Source organism: Podarcis gaigeae, assembly GCF_964106915.1.
Source record: "Podarcis gaigeae genome assembly, chromosome: 4".
NCBI classification, from domain to species: Eukaryota; Metazoa; Chordata; class Lepidosauria; order Squamata; family Lacertidae; genus Podarcis; species Podarcis gaigeae.
The window spans coordinates 87,890,804-87,909,110 of NC_139677.1; the positions used below are offsets into that span (position 1 = coordinate 87,890,804).

Genomic DNA, 18,307 nt, shown 5'->3' on the forward strand with positions numbered 1-18,307 from the left:
GAGAATGTTAGCCGCTTTGAGACTCCTGAAGGGGAGTGAAAGGCGGGATATCAAATCCAAACTCCTCTTCTTCTTCTTCTTCTTCTTCTTCTTCTTGTTCTTCTTCTTCTTCTGTAAACAACAAAATTAACCCACATGTAGGTCACTGTAAAAGAATCAGACCAGGTGTGGAGCAACCTTTGGTCCTCCAGGTGTTGCTGGACTTCTCCCATGATCTCTGACCATTGGTTGTTGCTGGCTGGGGATGATGGGAGCTAAGAGTTCAGCAAATCTGTAAGGACACCAGTTCCCTATCCTTGAATTGGGTGTCTGCTTGGCGCTCATTGTCTTGCATTCATTAGAACTCTCTTCATCTGCTAGTTTCATGATACTTCAAGTCTACTCTTTCAAGTCTACTGAGGTCCTTTGAGGCTACTGGCAGTCCTTTCTACCTAAAATCTCTTGATCCTTTTTTTCTTGATCCTTCCCCCCCCCCCTTGTCATTCCCCTAATAGCCAGCTGCTCAGAAATGGATTTCAACATGCCTGAGAGATGCCTGAGTCACTCTTGGCAACAGCACATCAACTGCAGTAAAGCTGTGAGATACAATCAGAGAGATAAATTGTCACCAGAGGATGTGGGGTCTACTTGGGTACGTTTCTTCAGTCTATGAAACTCATTGTTTGCTCTTGCAAAACGGACTGGAATATAGGGCATGGTCTGGTTTCATTTTTGCAGACGTAGTAAAAATCTATCTTGCAGGCTGATAAATGAATAAGTGGCCAACTGATTTGTCCAAAGACTGCTTTACAAAATTCCATCTTATGTCATCAGTAGAACATTATTGAATGTACTTTTTATTTTAAATATCCACAATCCCACCAATGGCTGGAACTCTAGAAAAGTGCAACATTTTGTTTCAGGTCTCACTTGTTAAGAAATAATAGACATTTATCATAGGAGCCACTCCAGGCCTTAAATGTAACTGCTTTAGTACACAACTGTGATTAATGTGCACTCATTTGTCTGAGTATGTGCTTTGATTTAATTTCTGCATTTCGTGACTTTGTGGCCGGGGACTAAATTCTTCCAAAAATAAATTCTGGAAGTATGGAAACAGTCGACATAAACCTCAACTGCATGCGAACTGGTTTCTTCTATTTACAGTTTAGGATTTATTTAGGATCTGCGGTTTAGGTTTGATTTATTTCCAGTTTGAGCTGAGCTGCTGAATATTTCACATGCAGAAGAAGTTCAACAGCAACATTTATTATTATTATTATTAGACTAATCAATATAGTAAATAAATAAATCATGCAGAATAGCAAAAATTGAAGAATTAGGGGAAATGATTGTGCAACTTTCCATGGGCCACAAAATTCAGCTTCTTTTGTTGCAGATTTTTGATTTATTGGATGTTGACTTTTGAACTCCTGGTGCCCACAGATCATCTTATACTCTAGTCAGGGGCTCTAAAAATCAATAGTAAAAAGAAAGAAAGAAAATCACATGGGCTGCCGCATACTGGGCAGAAGAAAGTGCTTCCTTCCAGAGAAAAGCAAAGGACCCATAACCCAAAGCCTGCCTCGTGATTTTAACTCATCCATGCTGCAGAATATTTAACCACAAACTCAGTGTCTTCTGTAAAATTCTTTTCAGTGTGCTCTGTTTTGATGGAGCACTGGAAGACAAAAATTATACGTTTCCAGCTTAAAGGCATTTTAGAGACAAGTGTTTCAGCTTTTTTGCTCAGCGTGCAAATTCCAGAAAAACCTGAGAGCTACCCAACTGCATAGGCCCGTGCTGGGCATGAAAATGCACTGTGTACAGAGAAACGTCCCTCTTGGTTTGATCTTTCAACCTAGGTATTAAAAGCTGCCTTTATGAATGTTTATGTTCAGTTGAACTCTTATCTCTGGCGTTGCCCCTACAGGAATGGTCAGATTCTCTGGAGCTGGAGACATATAAACAGCAATTTACCAGGCGGAACCTCAAGAAAATGTCTACTGACCTCACTCTGAGTTGTTTTTTTTCTCATTCCTTTGAGTTTCAGACAAGCCATGACAAGGTGCTGAAATGAAGGAAATTGTTATTTTTCATTGGCAAGAAAACAAAACATTGCTGGGCTGTTTCTTGGGCCCTTTTAGAAAGGAAACAGCTGCTAGTATTATTATTAATTAAATCTGTACACCGCCCTTCATCCAAAAATCACAGGGCAGTTCACTACATAAAAATACAAAAAGAAAACACAAAATACATAATAAAAAACAAGAACAAACCAATAAACCCCCTCCCACAAACATATTTAAAAGGACATGTGCAGTTCTGTCTACTGAACTGCACAGCAAAATTTAGATGTGCAAATTTCAAAGGATAGCTGTGTTTTGGTTCGTGTGCTGCTTCAGAAAGTGCAGATTTGATAGATCTGGCTTTGGATGAGACCTGAACTGAATTTCTTCCCCATCCCTAATTAAAAAAAAAAGCTGAGATTAATTTTTCTGCACTGTAACATGTTATGTCCTAACAAGGACGTGTCTGCAGGAAAAATAGGCTTCCTTAATCTCCATCTGAGTGCTGTTTTCTTGAGCAAGTGGAGACTTCTCAGAAAAAATATGTTAAGGGCTGCTGAGTCATATTAACAGCCGTAACAAATGCAGAACAGCTTGGCTGCATGGGAAATTGACAAATTGTGACACATGTAGCTAAGTTCCTTCTGGGTGCTAGAGGCTTAGCGGTAGCTGATTACCGTGTTTGTTTGTTTGTTTGTTTGTTTGTTTGTTTGTTTGTTTTTAAAAAAAGCTGCTTTCTAGGGCTCAGTGTGGCCAAGGTGGCTTCCAACAATATATCGCCACTACAACTTAGTAAATTTAAAACAAAAATGAAACAAACCCACATTAGCAATGACACGAAAATAATAGTAGCAGTAGCATTAAAACAGGACTTACCTCAGAGATTCCATTGCAAAACAGAAGAATTTGTGCGCCGTAGTTCTTTACAGGGTGTGGAAATGCCAGTCAACATGTGGAGCTTCACTGACAACCAGAATTTCCCATTTTGCTTGCTATCGATGAGGCAGATCCTCAAGAACAAAAAGTCTGCAGACCTACATTGCTTTCCCTGTGCATATATGCAGGGCTGCCCCATTCCACAGTGGAAGAAAGGCAGATCTCTATGCAAGAAATATCAGACTACAGTGGTACCTCGGGTTACAGACGCTTCAGGCTACAGACTCCGCTAACCCAAAAATAGTACCTCAGGTTAAGAACTCTGCTTCAGGGTGAGAACAGAAATCGTGTGGTGGCAGCAGGAGGCCCCATTAGCTAAAGTGGTGCTTCAGGTTAAGAACAGTTTCAGGTTAAGAATGGACCTCCAGAACGAATTAAGTTCTTAACCCGAGGTACCACTGTACAAAAATAAGAAGCTGCCTCCTACAAGTCATGCTGTTGGGTGTGATGTAACTCAGTAACATTAATAATAATAATAATAATAATAATAATAATAATAATAATAATGGTTTGTATGCCACTCATCTGACTGGGTTGCACCAACCTCTCTGGGTGGCTCCCAAGAGAATATTAAAAATACGATAAAACACCAAACATTTGAAACTTCCCTAAAAGTCAAATAGTTGTCTGTTTCCTTGACATCTGATGGGAGGGCATTGCACAGGGCAGGGAGACAGCAATGGGCAACAGCTCTCCAGCGATGCAGACAGCAGCCTTTCCCAACCGCATCTGAAATTGGTGTATTCAAACCCCAGACGCATGTTGTCACAGGGCTGCGCCGCTGACCTGAGCACTCTTCAGCCACGTCAGCACTGCCTAGATGGAGAGGGGCTGGTACAAGATGGTGTTGAAGGCAGCGCAGTGCAAACACAGAAGCAAAACCCATCCAGAGCTCCAGCTGGCACATTTACACCACGCCTACCTCCATTCTGAAGTACATTAGGGAGGTCAAGTGAGTGGCACATGCTGTTTACTGCTTTAGAATACAATAAGGGTCTGCTGTATCAGGCCAGTGGCCCATCAAATTCAGCATTCTATCTGAAACCCACAAGCTGGATCCTAACACAATAACATCCTCTCCTCCTGTGATTTCAGAGGCATTGCTGCCTCCAGCTGTGGAGGCATCTGGAGTCATGGATAGTAACCACCAATAAATAGCCTTTTCCTCCATGTATTCATCTAATCTTCCTTGGAAGCCATCCAAGTTGGTGGCCATCAATGCCCTCTGTCAGGCAAGTTCCATAGTTTAGCTATGTACTGTATGAATCTTCCTGCTGAATCTTCCAATACAGTGGTAAAGGTAAAGGGACCCCTGACCATTAGGTCCAGTCGTGACTGACTCTGGGGTTATGGCACTCATCTCGCTTTATTGGCCAAGGGAGCCGGCGTACAGCTTCCGGGTCATGTGGCCAGCATGACTAAGCCGCTTCTGGCGAACCAGAGCAGCGCACCGAAACACCATTTACCTTCCCGCCAGAGCGGTACCTATTTATCTACTTGCACTTTATGTGCTTTCGAACTGCTAGGTTGGCAGGAGCAGGGACCGAGCAACAAGAGCTCACCCAGTTGCAGGGATTCGAGCCACTAACCTTCTGATCGGCAAGCCCTAGGCTCTATGGTTTAGACCACAGCGCCACCCGCGTCCCCCAATACAGTGGTAAAGGTAAAGGTACCCCTGCCCGTACGGGCCAGTCATGTCCGACTCTCGGGTTGTGCGCCCATCTCACTTAAGAGGCCGGGGGCCAGCGCTGTCCGGAGACACTTCCAGGTCACGTGGCCAGCGTGACAAAGCTGCTCTGGCAAGCCAGCACCATCGCAGCACACGGAAACGCCGTTTACCTTCCCGCTATAAAGCGGTACCTATTTATCTACTTGCACTTAGGGGTGCTTTCGAACTGCTAGGTGGGTAGGAGCTGGGACCGAAAGACGGAAGCTCACCCCGCCGCGGGGATTCGAACCGCCGACCATACGATTGGCAAGTCCTAGGCACTGAGGTTTTACCCACAGCACCACCCGCGTCCCTTAATACAGTGGTACCTCGGGTTAAATACTTAATTTGTTCCGGAGGTCCCTTCTTAACCTGAAACTGTTCTTAACCTGAAGCACCACTTTAGCTAATGGGGCCTCCTGCTGCTGCCGCGCAGCACAATTTCTGTTCTCATCCTGAAGCAAAGTTCTTAACCTGAAGCACTATTTCTGGGTTAGTGGAGTCTGTAACCTGAAGCGTATGTAACCTGAAGCGTATGTAACCTGAGGTACCACTGTATTCAGCTTCTTTGGATGCCCATGAATTCTAGTGTTAACAAGGGGGGGGACAGGACTTTTCGCCATACACTCTTTCCATTCCATGCATAATTTTATAAACTCCTGATCAGGTCTCGTCTTCCTTGCCTCTTCTCTAAACTAAAAAGTCCCAAACCCTGCAAGCTTTCTTCCTAGGGGAAGTAAGCCATGTGCTTCACCACTGAGCTATGGCCCTAAATGTTCACTGTCTGTCCAAGTGGGTGGGGAAAACCACCTTGTGGTGATACTCCCTCTGAGCAAATGCAGAGGCCTCAATAGGGAGGGTGCACAAAGCCCAGGCTCTTTCCCTGGACTCCCTCGGCTGAGACTTTGGGGAACAAAATGGCAGTCATTGGAGACAGTTCTGGGCTAGATGAACCAAGGGCTGACTCAGCAGTGTAGTATTTGTATGTTTCAGCATCCTCCAATGCAATTGTTGACGCATGTTTCCAGGTTATCCCTGAGGCTAGGATAAAAGGCATGCAGCACAAGGGTAGACAATGTGGTTACCATCCATGTGTCTTTGGACTCAATTTCCCATCATCCCTTGCCTGTATGGCCAATTGCCGGGGATGATGGGAGCTGCGGTTCATCAACATCTGAAGAGTACCGCATTGACTACTTCTAATGCAGCATATATCCAACCCACAATATCTCATGTCTGAGGGGTTGCCAATGTGGTCCACTCCAGATGGGCATGCTAGCAGGGTTTGTTGACAGATCAGTTCTGGATTCACATAGCTATGTTCAGCTCAGATTGAACATGGCAGCCCTAACTTGCGAATCATCTGACCTCACCTCAAGTACAATGCTTTTCAGTAGAAACAGTTCAGCTGTGATTCATCAAGCGAAAAACCAAAGGCAGCTGGACCAGCCCCAAGTATTGTGTGCACCATATTCAAACTTCTTGCTCACATTGCAAGAAAGATAAACTGCAGACCCGTCTCTCTCTCAAACACACCCTTCATTTCTCTCGTATGATCTCACTCAGTCCTGTGGTTTAAGGTGCTTTCATATTGCTTAATTTAACTAAGATTGTGCCACCAATCAACACTAATTGGCTAGAGAAAAGTCGCAGCAAGCACCTTAGGAAGCAACCCTGCAAAACCAACTTTTCAAGGAATCCTAGACGGAAGGCCTCATGGCCATTTTAACTGGAGCAGATTCAAAAAGTAGTTGCCTCATTTGGACTTAGCTGTTGTGATTGCTGGAAGAATCCATGGGAACATATAAAGGTGCCCTCAGGCTATTGGTTTGCCTAGCTCACATGGCCTATAGCAGCGGTGGCCAAACTTGGCCCTCCAGCTGTTTGGGGACTACAATTCCCATCATCCCTGACCACTGGTCCTGTTAGCTAGGGATGATGGGAATTGTAGTCCCAAAACAGCTGAAGGGCCAAGTTTAGCAACCACTGGCGTGCAATAACTGGAAGTGACTCTCCAAGGTTTTAGACAAGGTTCTCTCCCAGGCCTACCTGAAGATGCTGGGGATTGAACCTGAGACCTTCTGCATGCCAAGCATTTGCTGTTCAACTGAGCTACAGCCCTTCCCTGTTGGAGAAGGTAAGCCACTGAACTGCATTTGGAGGACTAATGGGCAAATAGGAGCAGAATGATCCTTCAGATTTTGCACAGCTCCAAATTTTGAGATACAGCCCTCACAAGAACATATTAAGAATCTGCTGGGTCAATCCAATGGACCATCTAGTCCAGCATCCTGTTCTCACAGTGGCCAACCAGATGCCCAGGGACCCTTGGAGGGTCCCTATTTTCCAGGGACAGTCCCAGATTTATAGAAGCCATTCCGGTTTCTGATGTGATCCCGGAATGTCCCACTTTTCCTTTGTTGTTGTTGTTTAGTCATGTCCGACTCTTCATGACCCCATGGACCAGAGCACGTCAGGCACTCCTGTCTTCCACTGCCTCCCACAGTTTGGTCAAACTCATGCTGGTAGCTTCAAGTACACTGTCCAACCATCTCATTCTCTGTCGTCCCCTTCTTCTTGTGCCCTCCATCTTTCCCAACATCAGGGTCTTTTCCAGGGAGTCTTCTCTTCTCATGAGGTGGCCAAAGTATTGGAGCCTCAGCTTCAGGATCTGTCCTTCCAGTGAGCACTCAAGGCTGATTTCCTTCAGAATGGATAGGTTTGATCTTCTTGCAGTCCATGGGACATCAGTTCCTTAGGACATCCCTATTTTCCTTGGAGAAATTTTGGTGGGTATGGAGTTGTGCGACCTCCAAGTCAAGGAGGAAGTAACCACAAGACCTTTAGAAGACATCTGTGGGAATGAGTTGTACAGTTTTAACTATGCACTGCTGAAGAGAAGGACTTTTTCATCACAAAAAGTGCCAAATGCATTAAAATGTTTATTTCATGATTAACTGTCTTTAAAAATGTGCACATTGAGTTTAAATACACATCCAAAAATCACTTCATAATATAATAAAGTATGATTTCATTATAAAATATGCAATTAAGTTCATATTTAGATATGAATTTTCATGTAGATTTTTTTTGTTGTTTAAATGACTTTAATGCAGGAATAGGATAGGTCAGACTTATGAACTATTATATGTGAAATTGACTTGGTTCAGAAAGAGACTCAGCTGCCCATCGCTTAGTCACACAGGGCTTTTGTTAGGATGGATCATGACTTTTTCACGCTTTTGCTAATTAATGTCTTTCCTCCATTTCAGTCAGCTACATGGGGCTACAAGGAAGGAATGAGAAATGTCATGAGGATCTGTGGAGAGGCTTGAGATGGTTATAAAATGAAGTGGTTTCTTGATGACGATGGAGCACGATGGCAGGAATCCACTCTAGACTTTGGTGGACAAAAGGCTAACTCATATCTATTTTTTCCTGGTTTGTGGCTAACAAATAGCTACAGTTTCTCAACATTGCACAAAGGGATCACGTACGGCTGATGTTTCAGTCATGATGAAATTCTTCATTTCAAATATCAAGGTATGTCGGCATCTGAAGTGTTTCTGACCTTATTGGTTTAGTGCATAAACCTGACAACTTTCCAAGATGACTCGCCAAAAATTCTTAGGTAAAGTTGACAATTTCAGTCAAATAAAATCACACCCAAAACAGGAAAGCGAGAAGAGCAGTCATTGAACAATCTGTTGTTGAACATCAGCACAGATTTAAAGTAACAGTTGCATCAAACAATGCTTAGAAAAAATTGAAAGTATTCATCTTCCTATAAAGTTCCTGTGTGGTGGGATGTGAATTGTTCAATTTGTTTGTTTCAACTATTATAATCTTTAATCTTGAAGGCCCAAAGAGTCTGAAAAAAGCAAGAATAGCAAACTTGTCACCATCCAGATTTTGTTGGACTACAACTCCCATCAGCCCCAGCCACCATGGCCAGTGGTCAGGGATGATGGGCGTTGTAGTCCAACTACATCTGGAGGGCCATAGGCTCCCCATTCCTAAAGAGTTTTTTAAAATGTAATTTGGATTTGAATGAATTCAAGTGAAGTAGACATCATTCAAAGTTCTACCCCAAAATGAACGCAATCTATGTTCAGTTCATCCAGCAATTATGGGAACTACTTCCAGCTGTCGTTCAGAGATTTTTGAACTAATTCGCTGAACTGCATGAACTGGGTCATTCCAAGCACTGAGAATAAGGAGTGTCGCCTGTCTGCCAGTGGTGATGCTGGAGCTGTATGTGCAGAGCGAAAATTATAAAGCTTCAGTTGCACCGATCAGCAGAAATGCACTATAGCCCACCCACTGTAATCTCCCTTTCCAAAAAGGAAGTGGACAGATAAGGAGAGCAGGATGCAGATCATTATTATTTATCCCTTATACAGTGGTACCTCGGGTTACAGACGCTTCAGGTTACAGACTCCGCTAACCCAGAAATAGTACCTTGGGTTAAGAACTTTGCTTCAGGATGAGAACAGAAATCACGCGGCAGCGGCAGCCCCCATTACCTAAAGTGGTACCTCAGGTTAAGAACAGTTTCAGGTTAAGAACAGACCTCCAGAATGAATGAAGTTCTTAACCCGAGGTACCACTGTATTATTTATCCTGTGTTGGGCTCTCAAAAAAACCTTGCTTTTGTCCCATAAATAATAAAACGGTTGAAGAAAGTGATTAGTCTACCCCTTCAATTTCCCCAGTCTTTTACAAGCATGTAAGTTTAGTCGTTTGTGTTTGTCACCATTTCCTTCCAACATTTTGCAACCAATTGTACATGCAGCGATGTGCCTTACAGTAACATGATCGCTCTACACTCTGCAAAGCTGCCTGTACTTGATTGCATCTACAGTTTATTTAGTCAGTTTATTTAGTTAGTTAGCTATTTCTCCAAAGGGACTGAAGGCAGATCAAAAGCAGGAACAGGAGAAAGCAAACATAATCTCATAAAAATCCAATATGGGCTCAAATTAATGGGTTGACAGTATCCAACCCATTGAACAAAATCCAGGAATACAGAAAGAGCACAGAACCAAATCAGCAAACAGTACATAACTGGCAAACACGGCATTGCTTTATTTTAAAGTAGTTTACCGTGAAATAAATCTGAGCTCAGAAGCAGAGAGGCAGGCAAAACTGATCTTTCAAAATAGATATAATATCAACAATTCTGGCTGTATCCATCAAAATTGCAGCAGATGAGTTCTGCATCTGTTGTTGTTGTTGTTGTTCAGACTTGGTGAATAAAGTCTCCCTCAAAGGTCTCCATCAAGTTTGAGAACCACGGATCTATTAGCAACTCACAAATTGCTTTTCCACGAAGTGGGGAGCCCAGCTCAGTGTCCTGTTCTCAGAGTGCCTGTAGGAAGTCCACAAGCAGGTTCTGGTGCATTTCCATCCACAAGCTCTGGTGGGTATCTTATTCAAACGCAAGGGAAAGATTACCAAAGATCTCCCACCCACCCATTAACTCCTATTGCTTGCATGGGCAAACTACTACCAGCATGTCACTCTCTTTGACGGATTTGCACTGGCTGCCAATATGCCACCAGGCTAAGTTCAAGGTGTTGGTAACAGATAAGGCCCTATACAGCTCAGGATCAGGTTATTTGAGAGACGGCCTTACCCCCTACATACCCAGTAGGTCACTGCAGTCTGCAGGGGAGTTTCTTTTGCAAGTTCCAATGATTTCAGAAGCCTGCTCTGCAGTAATTCAGAGCACGGATTTTAGTGCGGTTGCCCCTGTTCTGTAGAATATCAAGAGATGATAGCAGACCCTCCAAGTGTCCCTGTTTTCCAGGGACAGCCCCAGATTTACAGAAGCCATTTTGGTTTCTCATTTGATCCCGGAATGTCCTGCTTTTCCTTAGAACATCCCTATTTTCATGGGAGAAATATTGAAGGGTATGGAGTTATCTGACCCCCAAGCCAAGGAGATAAGTACAACCTCTAGAAGACATCTGAGGGCAGCTCTGTATAGAGAAGTTTTCTTAAATGTTTAATGTTCCGTTGTGTTTTTATATATGTTGGAAGCCTCCCAGAGTGGCTGGGGCAACTCAGTCAGATGGGTGCCATATAAATAGTAAAATTATTATTATTATTATTATTATTATTATTATTATTATTATTATTGAATAAGACATCCCTATTTTCATTGCAGAAATGTTGGAGGGTATGTGGCAGGTGCCCACAATCTGCACTTTCCAGAACCAAGTGAAGACATTTTTTCCCCGATGGACTTTCTCAGTTGGCTATATGGCTCTTTGCCACAATTGTTTGTTTTGTTTGGTTCTAGTTTTTTTAAAATATATTTCTGATTATATTTGTGTTTTCAGCTGTTATTTTGCTGTTTTTATAGAACATTATTTTCAGATGGTTGTATAATGATGATGATGATGGAAGGAGGAGGAGGAAGAGGAGGAGAAGAAGAAGAAGAAACAACCTCAGCTGACCATCTCTCTAGCAAAGAAATTGTCTGCAGATGGGTTTGGGGAAGTCTCCTTGTTACTCTGAGGTTTCAGCTGACAACGCAATAAAGAAGAATAAGGTAGGTTGCTTCCTATGTAAGACTGACACTTGATGAGCGGTGGGGGTTTTTCCTTTAGAGAGTTACCACTTCATGTTTCCCTCCCCCCCCCAAAAAAAATAAAAGTATGACAAAGCCACAGACAATGTGACAACATGGCATGAGTCAGTGGGGGCTACCACCAGATGTGCAATGTCTCTATATAAAGGTTCCATGTGCTGTTGGCAGACATCACAGACTGAAGATCTTCTCCTCTGATACGGGTCCTTCAATAAGATCCACAATGAACGGCGCCCTGATCTGCATTGCACTTTTTCTGCCTTACAGCTTGGCTGTCCCAATAGCTCACGACCCTGAAGCACAGAGCGTTGAGGATATGAAGTTTGTAGAGGTATGTGACGTCAAAGCTTTTATCGGCAGTAAAAAATAGCTGTCCTGCCACTATATTGTAGGGAAGGCTTTATTTTTAATCATGTATTGTGTTGCTGTGAAGGATGGGTGTAAATGTTTGTGAGTAGCACGTGACCTGTTGCTTCTAGGTGTACACCATCTCTTCCAACATAAAGCTGTAGCTCTCTGCTCCTTTGGGAGGAAGGGTGGGATGTAAATTCAATAAATAAATGTATAGTGGACTTTGTCACATGATCTCCCATCCAGGCACTGACCAGGGCCAGACCCACTTAATTACTGCAAGGCAGCAACAGCAGCTGCCTTCAGTCCACAGTCCTAGTCTGAAATTGAGATTTGCAATGGAATTGGTTGCATCCACAAACTTTAATTGCAAAGGATGTGGTGGTCTAATTTGTCCAAACTACAGCCAACCTAGATATGACTGCAGCAGCCATGCATCTACATATGTGTGATTATAGTGGGGGTCTGATCCTGCCATGATCATCGTCATTACATTATTCGAACAAATAGGCCATTTTTGCAGAGTTTGGACCAAAGTGGCAGGGGCAACAGAGCACGAAAGAGTTAAGCAGGGGAAGAAAGTTCAGCTCCTCTCACTGATAAGTCCCTTTTCGTGTTGAAATGGGACTCCTCTCCACCCCCTCCCACCCCGCTTTATATGCAAACGAGACAAACACATTAATCAAACATGATGATCACAACTGGATTGCTGCAATGCTCTTAAAGGCGACCAGGAAGCTGCAGCTGGTGCATAATGCTGCAGTCTGGTTGCTGTACAGTATCCCAAGCTGGAGCCATGTAACACCTAGCAGTGGCTGGTGCCCATTAGGGTTGGTAGGGCACAAGAGCCAGAGCCAGAGCCAATGGCAGGCAGAGCAGCCCCACAGCTGGTTGTAAATAAGGAGGCAGAAGATTGACCAAGGGCAGCCTGGGGATTGGTGGGGCAGCTCTCCATTTGCCTTAATGGGACAGCATCCTTCTGATAATACCAGTTGCCTTTATGCTACTGGACCTGATCTGAGGGTGTTACTCTGGTCTACAAAACCCCTGAATGTCATGGACCCAAATATTTGGTGGAGCCCCTTATCACCTTGAATGCTCAGGCTTTAAGAAGGATAGTCTGGTGGTACCAGAGATGGGCACTGCCTGTTACAAAATGATGTGAGGCTGTCCCAATGGTGGAATGCCATCCAACTGGAAGTACCATTGGTCCCCCTTAGTATCATATTTCCATCACCGTTCGAAAGGTGCAGAGTTTATTGAGATGATTGGTGGAGGCCACAACACAATGTGCTTTATAAAATTGCACCGTATTTATGTTCTTATTGTAGGCAGGATTTTATGTGTTGGTGTGCATATCATCCTGGGTTAGAGGACCTTCCAGAGAGGGTGAGAAGGGAGGGAGATTGCCAAAAGAAATCACTTCCCACACCGTTCTTCCAATGAAAACCTTTCACTTTCATGGAGGAAAGGAAACAACTCAAATGTCTGGCCCAGGTGCCTCCACCACACCATCAGTAAAATGCCATTTGCAAGGTGCAATAAATGCATGATGGCAGGCTCTTAATTTGGCTTTCTTGCTTCGTGGTACAGGCTTATCTCGATAAGTACTTCCCATCATCATCATCACATCTTAAAAGTGGTGGTCAAGGCATAGAGGAGAAGCTCAGACAAATGCAGAGTTTCTTTCATTTGACTGTCACTGGGAAAATGAACCAAGAAACGATGGCGACAATGGAGCAACCTCGGTGTGGAGTCTCAGATATCTCAGAAAAATCTGCAGTAAGATGGGGAAAGACATTGCTGACGTACAGGTTAGCCCCGCTAAAGTCTCCTCTCTCTTTCTCTCCCTTTGAAATATCATGTTAAGTTGTGGGTGAACATATCAGACGACACAGCGATTCTTCAAACAGCTCTTGTTTATTCACAGGCCAGGACAGAACTGAACTGAAGGGTTCAGTCAGCCTGCTTATATAGAGCTCCAGTACAACGTTACTGTAACAACTTTCTAAAACTATCCAATCACTGAATGTCACTTTCGATCCCTTATTTGCATAACTATCTACAGTATACCCCTGCTGGCCCAGGGTGAGAACTTCAGTACATAACATATCAGAAGTGACATTTCCTGGATACTAATATTTTGGTTTTCCCTGTTGCTCACAGGATTAATAACTACACCCCAGATATGCCACAGTCCAAGGTGGATGAGGCAATAGCAAAGGCATTCAAGGTGTGGAGCGATGTGACCCCATTGCAGTTCAGGAGAACTTCCAGACCTGCTGATATTGAAATCTGGTTTGCGATTGGTGGTAAGGGATGTTTATATTTATGAACTACCCAAATAAAACATGAACATTTTTTTTTTGACACATAGAGTGAGTGGGGCCTTTTCTGGAGCATTACTCGGGAACAGTCATCAGAAAATTGTCTCTGAGTTAACCATGGGGGGGGGGGAGAGATGCTTTCACTGATCAAATTCTAAGTAGCCTTCTTTGTCCATAAACAGGGGCAAATACATTTTGCAATGGTGCTCCCTGCCTCTGCTAGAGCTAACATTTTAGAAATTCTTGCTGCACCATTCAGACCTGAACTGATTGTTTCAACCTGAGGTATGGTCAAGTCGGCCCTATCTTTAACATTAGTGGTGTCCAGAACCTGTCAGTCCTTATGAAAAAAATTAAGCCCTAACTAGCTCAATTAGGAGGGACGTGGGTGGCGCTGTGGTCTAAACCACTGAGCCTAGGACTTGCCGATCAGAAGGTCGGCAGTTTGAATCCCCACGACAGGGTGATTTAACCACAGCGCTACCCGCGTCCCAACAGAGACAGTATAGTTCTGTTTAAAAAGGAAGTGGGTCTGTGAGGGGCAATATATATATATCCCAAAACCGCCACCGCAAAAAGCAACTACCACCACCTAGACCTGTGACCGTCCCAATGTTGTGGGACTCCAACACCCATCAGTCCCTTTCAGCAGCATCAGTGATCAGGGATGGCAGCAATTGCTTTCCAATGACACCTGGAGGACACGTTGACTTCTCCCCAGTCTAGTCCTATCACTCCCTTTACTCAGGCATTCCTAGTTCTTTGGAAACATGAGTCTGGAAGCACAACGAACAGTGCATTTCATCCAAAGATTTAATCGCTGCCGCCACTGCTGCCACTGATATGGAGCGCCTGCAGACAGCCTTTTTCATGTGCGCTCATGGTGATATTTGCTCATGATGCTATTGGTGTGGTCACACCTGAGTCTGCTTTCAAGACTGTTTGTACCTGAAAAAGTTTTGGGTTGTTCGTTCTGCTTTCTTTCGTGCTATGGCATACTCCATAACTTCCTTTTCATACTACAAATGTTCGGTTCTGCTTTTGTTGTGCTAGATCCCCTCTGAACAACCATAATGTGCTATGGCAGCATCTCAGGTCCTCCTAGTGGTGCAGCAATAAAACTGCTAGCATATTTGCAAAGCTAAGCAGGGTCCAGTATAGATTCAACTAATAAAGCTGAATGAATCCACCACTGATGCCTTGTTATTGTGACAAGAACATGCTGCAGAATATACCTACAATGAAATACCAATCAGGAGGGGAACCATATGGCGTCCATACATGGCCATTTGGAGAGCCAAATAGCCGCAGGGTGATTGGGGATACACGAGCAGGCGGAAAATGTCAGTGTCTGGTGACTGCTAACCTAACTGAAAGTTTTGCGCTGACAGTATCTGTTACTTCCTTTCAAATGCAGCCCATGGCGACGGTTCTCCTTTTGATGGAAGAGGAGGGACGTTGGCTCATGCCTATTTTCCTGGACGAGGCATAGGGGGAGATGCTCACTTTGATGACAGCGAGCGCTTTTCAGAATTCAACAGAGGTAAGTGATTTCCTGCTGAGCGTTTCTGTTGGTTGGTTGGTTTCATTTCTGTTCCGCCTTTCCCAACCCCCAGTGTAACAAGGCAGCTTGAAAGCACAAGCAACAATCAAATCGTTATAAAATAGACCTTACGGAGATAAAAGCACAGCAGTGACAAAATATTAGGCGAAGCAACAAAAGTCAGTTGAGAAAAGCGGTAACCTGAAAATGCCTGCTGGAATAATACCCTTTTCACTGCTTGTCCAAAAGTGAGCAGTGATGGGGTCAGGCATGCCCCTCTAGGGAGGTTGTTCCAGGTTCTAGGTGCCCCTAGGGATGATTCAGAAAACCTTTATTTCTGAATTCTGATATGAGGATCAGAACCAACAACTCAATCCTAGTCATAGCTTCCCCAGTAAGTTCCATTGAATTGAATGGGGCTCCCTCCTGGTTGGCCACCGTGAGAACAGGATACTGGACTAAATGAGCTTTTGAGTTGATCTAGCAGGCTATTGTTATGTCCCTATGACAGTTTTCTATGTGCAGTATTTTCATTTTTCAACATGTGCCATGGAGAATGTGTCCGTGGGCTGGAGGTGGACACATGCCACCATATATCCCCTTGGAATATGTACTCGACACTCACCTTCCCTGTTTTTCTTCTTCTATCTTTTAGAAATCAACCTATTCCTTGTTGCTGCACACGAATTTGGCCATTCCTTGGGACTGAGCCATTCGAATGTCCGTGGTTCTTTGATGTTCCCTTCCTATTCCTTTGTGAACCCAAATAACTTCAACCTCCCAAACAACGACAGGCAAAGGATTCAGAGATTGTACGGTAAGTTCCCTGCGAATAATCTTGTTTCCCACAATTAATTCCATATTAATCGGACTCCCCTCCCAACCTTATAACCTCAAGCTAATTTCAGTGGCTCCCATCAAGCAAAGGAGATCTATGCAAAGCTGTAAGAATATGTTAGAATACGGATCTTCTTTTTGGTCCATGGAAATTGACCATCATCTAACTTTCCATTGTTACATATAGTGCCCACCATGCAATAATGTATTGGCTAGGGAGCATGACTGGCTTGCACATTATCACTGGAAGAGGCACTAATCCCACTTGCTCATGTTGGACCATTTAGTCTCCACCCCCATCGTTCAGCGCGAGGGACTTCTGGCGGTTCCCTCACTGTGAGAAGTGAGGTTACAGGGAACCAGGCAGAGGGCCTTCTCGGTAGTAGCGCCCGTCCTGTGGAACGCCCTCCCACCAGATGTCAAGGAAATAAACAACTACCTGACTTTTAGAAAGCATCTGAAGGCAGCCCTGTTTAGTGAAGTTTTTAATGTTTGAGGTTTTATTGTGTTTTTAATATTCTGTTGGGAGCCACCCAGAATATTAATAAAATTAATTTATTTATTACTAATAATGGAAATATTTGTAGTAGTAGTAGTAGTATACTTAGTGGTACCACACACTTCAAAACTGAATACAGGGTAAAAGAGAAATTTTTCATACTGCGTACAGAAGTCTTATGACTGTGTCCACCAGACTTAAAACCAAACATAAAATATAGTAAGTCTGCAATCCTATACATCTATACAGCCCCATTGATATGTATGAGAAATAAGGGTGGAAACCTATATTTCCTTACTGAGCAAATTTTGTCTGAAGATACTTGTGTAGATATTGGTAGTATTTCCTTGGATATTTTAACTTAATTGCATAATTTATTTATTGTCTCTTAAATATCCTTATTTTTCTTCCTCAGGACTGCCAAAGTGAAACCCTCAAAACATCACGGATAAAATTCATCTTGTATCTTTAAACATCTTTGGCAACCCTAACAAGAAGTAGCACTAGGGCCAACTTAGAGACATTTATGTTTACGATATATTCACATATAGGGGAATTTCTTCACTCTAGTCTCTATTCCCCTTTTCCAAGGCTTCCCTTTACAAGGGAGAAAAAGTCCTAAAATCTGCAATACTTAATTAGGTGATGAAGCTTTGAACTTTCATTTTCTGTCTGGTTATTTATCTATGTATTCGCATACAAAGGAAGACTCCGGGTTATGGTTGCTTGTCCTGATATCATTGTGTTACCTTTTGCAAAGAAAACATTGTGCTGTGTGTCTCAGGCCTGATCAACTTTGACACACACAGCATGGCTGTTTTTTTAAAGTTCTCTGTGCAGTTCGACCCACAAACTGGGTTGTAACGGACGAACCAATTACGTGTTTCAACACCATGAACTATTTCCACCTTGTTTAGTTCACATTTGTTTTAGGGCAGGAAAGCCCTTTTTAATAATAAAGCAAAATATCTTAAATTTGTGCTATTTATTTACATAATTTTTTTTCTGCAGAAATTTCTACCTCACTATTCCAGGAAATTTGTGGCACAGCTTACAAAACAGAACTAAAGCAAAGGGCCAGAGTTCCTTCTGGAGAACCTTCCAAGGGCCACATTCCAGTGGTGGGCAGGGCCAGAACTAACAGTGGGCGGAGCAATGAATGTAGACTTTATTGGGCTAGTTTCATCACACTTTATCCTCCATAAGCAAGAGGCATTGTTGGAGTTTAAGGACGTATTCCAGTTATGTAAAACCATTTGGCCCAATGAGGAGCAAAGACTGGAGAAAGTTTCACAGGCCAGACCGAGAGGCCTGGAGACCCACATTCTGCCCTCTGGCCAGTGGTTGCCCAGCCACTGTGAAGACCTTTTACCAATAATTGTTGGGGTGCGTCCTGGGAGACAGGAGCAATTGGCAGCCCCAGCTGGCTCCAGCCCACCGGCCGGCAGCTGGGCAAACTC

General features: G+C 43.6%; 1 protein-coding gene across 1 annotated transcript; it reads left to right on the top strand.

Moving 5' to 3' along the window:
• The first annotated feature begins 11,442 nt into the window (after nucleotides 1-11,442).
• On the top strand, nucleotides 11,443-17,822 carry LOC310843680 (collagenase 3-like). The gene is made up of 6 exons (XM_083737327.1): nucleotides 11,443-11,621; nucleotides 13,235-13,455; nucleotides 13,808-13,953; nucleotides 15,386-15,511; nucleotides 16,167-16,328; nucleotides 17,263-17,822. The coding sequence occupies exons 1-6, from the start codon at nucleotides 11,514-11,516 to the stop codon at nucleotides 17,274-17,276; spliced, it is 777 nt and encodes a 258-aa protein (XP_083593453.1). The 5' UTR covers nucleotides 11,443-11,513; the 3' UTR covers nucleotides 17,277-17,822.
• Nucleotides 17,823-18,307: the final 485 nt, after the last annotated feature.

Coding starts and splice junctions, on each gene's coding strand:
- LOC310843680 (XM_083737327.1), top strand. CDS start 11,514: ATGAACGGCGCCCTGATCTGCATTGCACTTTTTCTGCCTTACAGCTTG. Junction 13,456..13,807: donor AAGACATTGCTGACGTACAG/GTTAGCCCCGCT, acceptor TGTTGCTCACAG/GATTAATAACTACACCCCAG. Junction 13,954..15,385: donor AATCTGGTTTGCGATTGGTG/GTAAGGGATGTT, acceptor TTTCAAATGCAG/CCCATGGCGACGGTTCTCCT.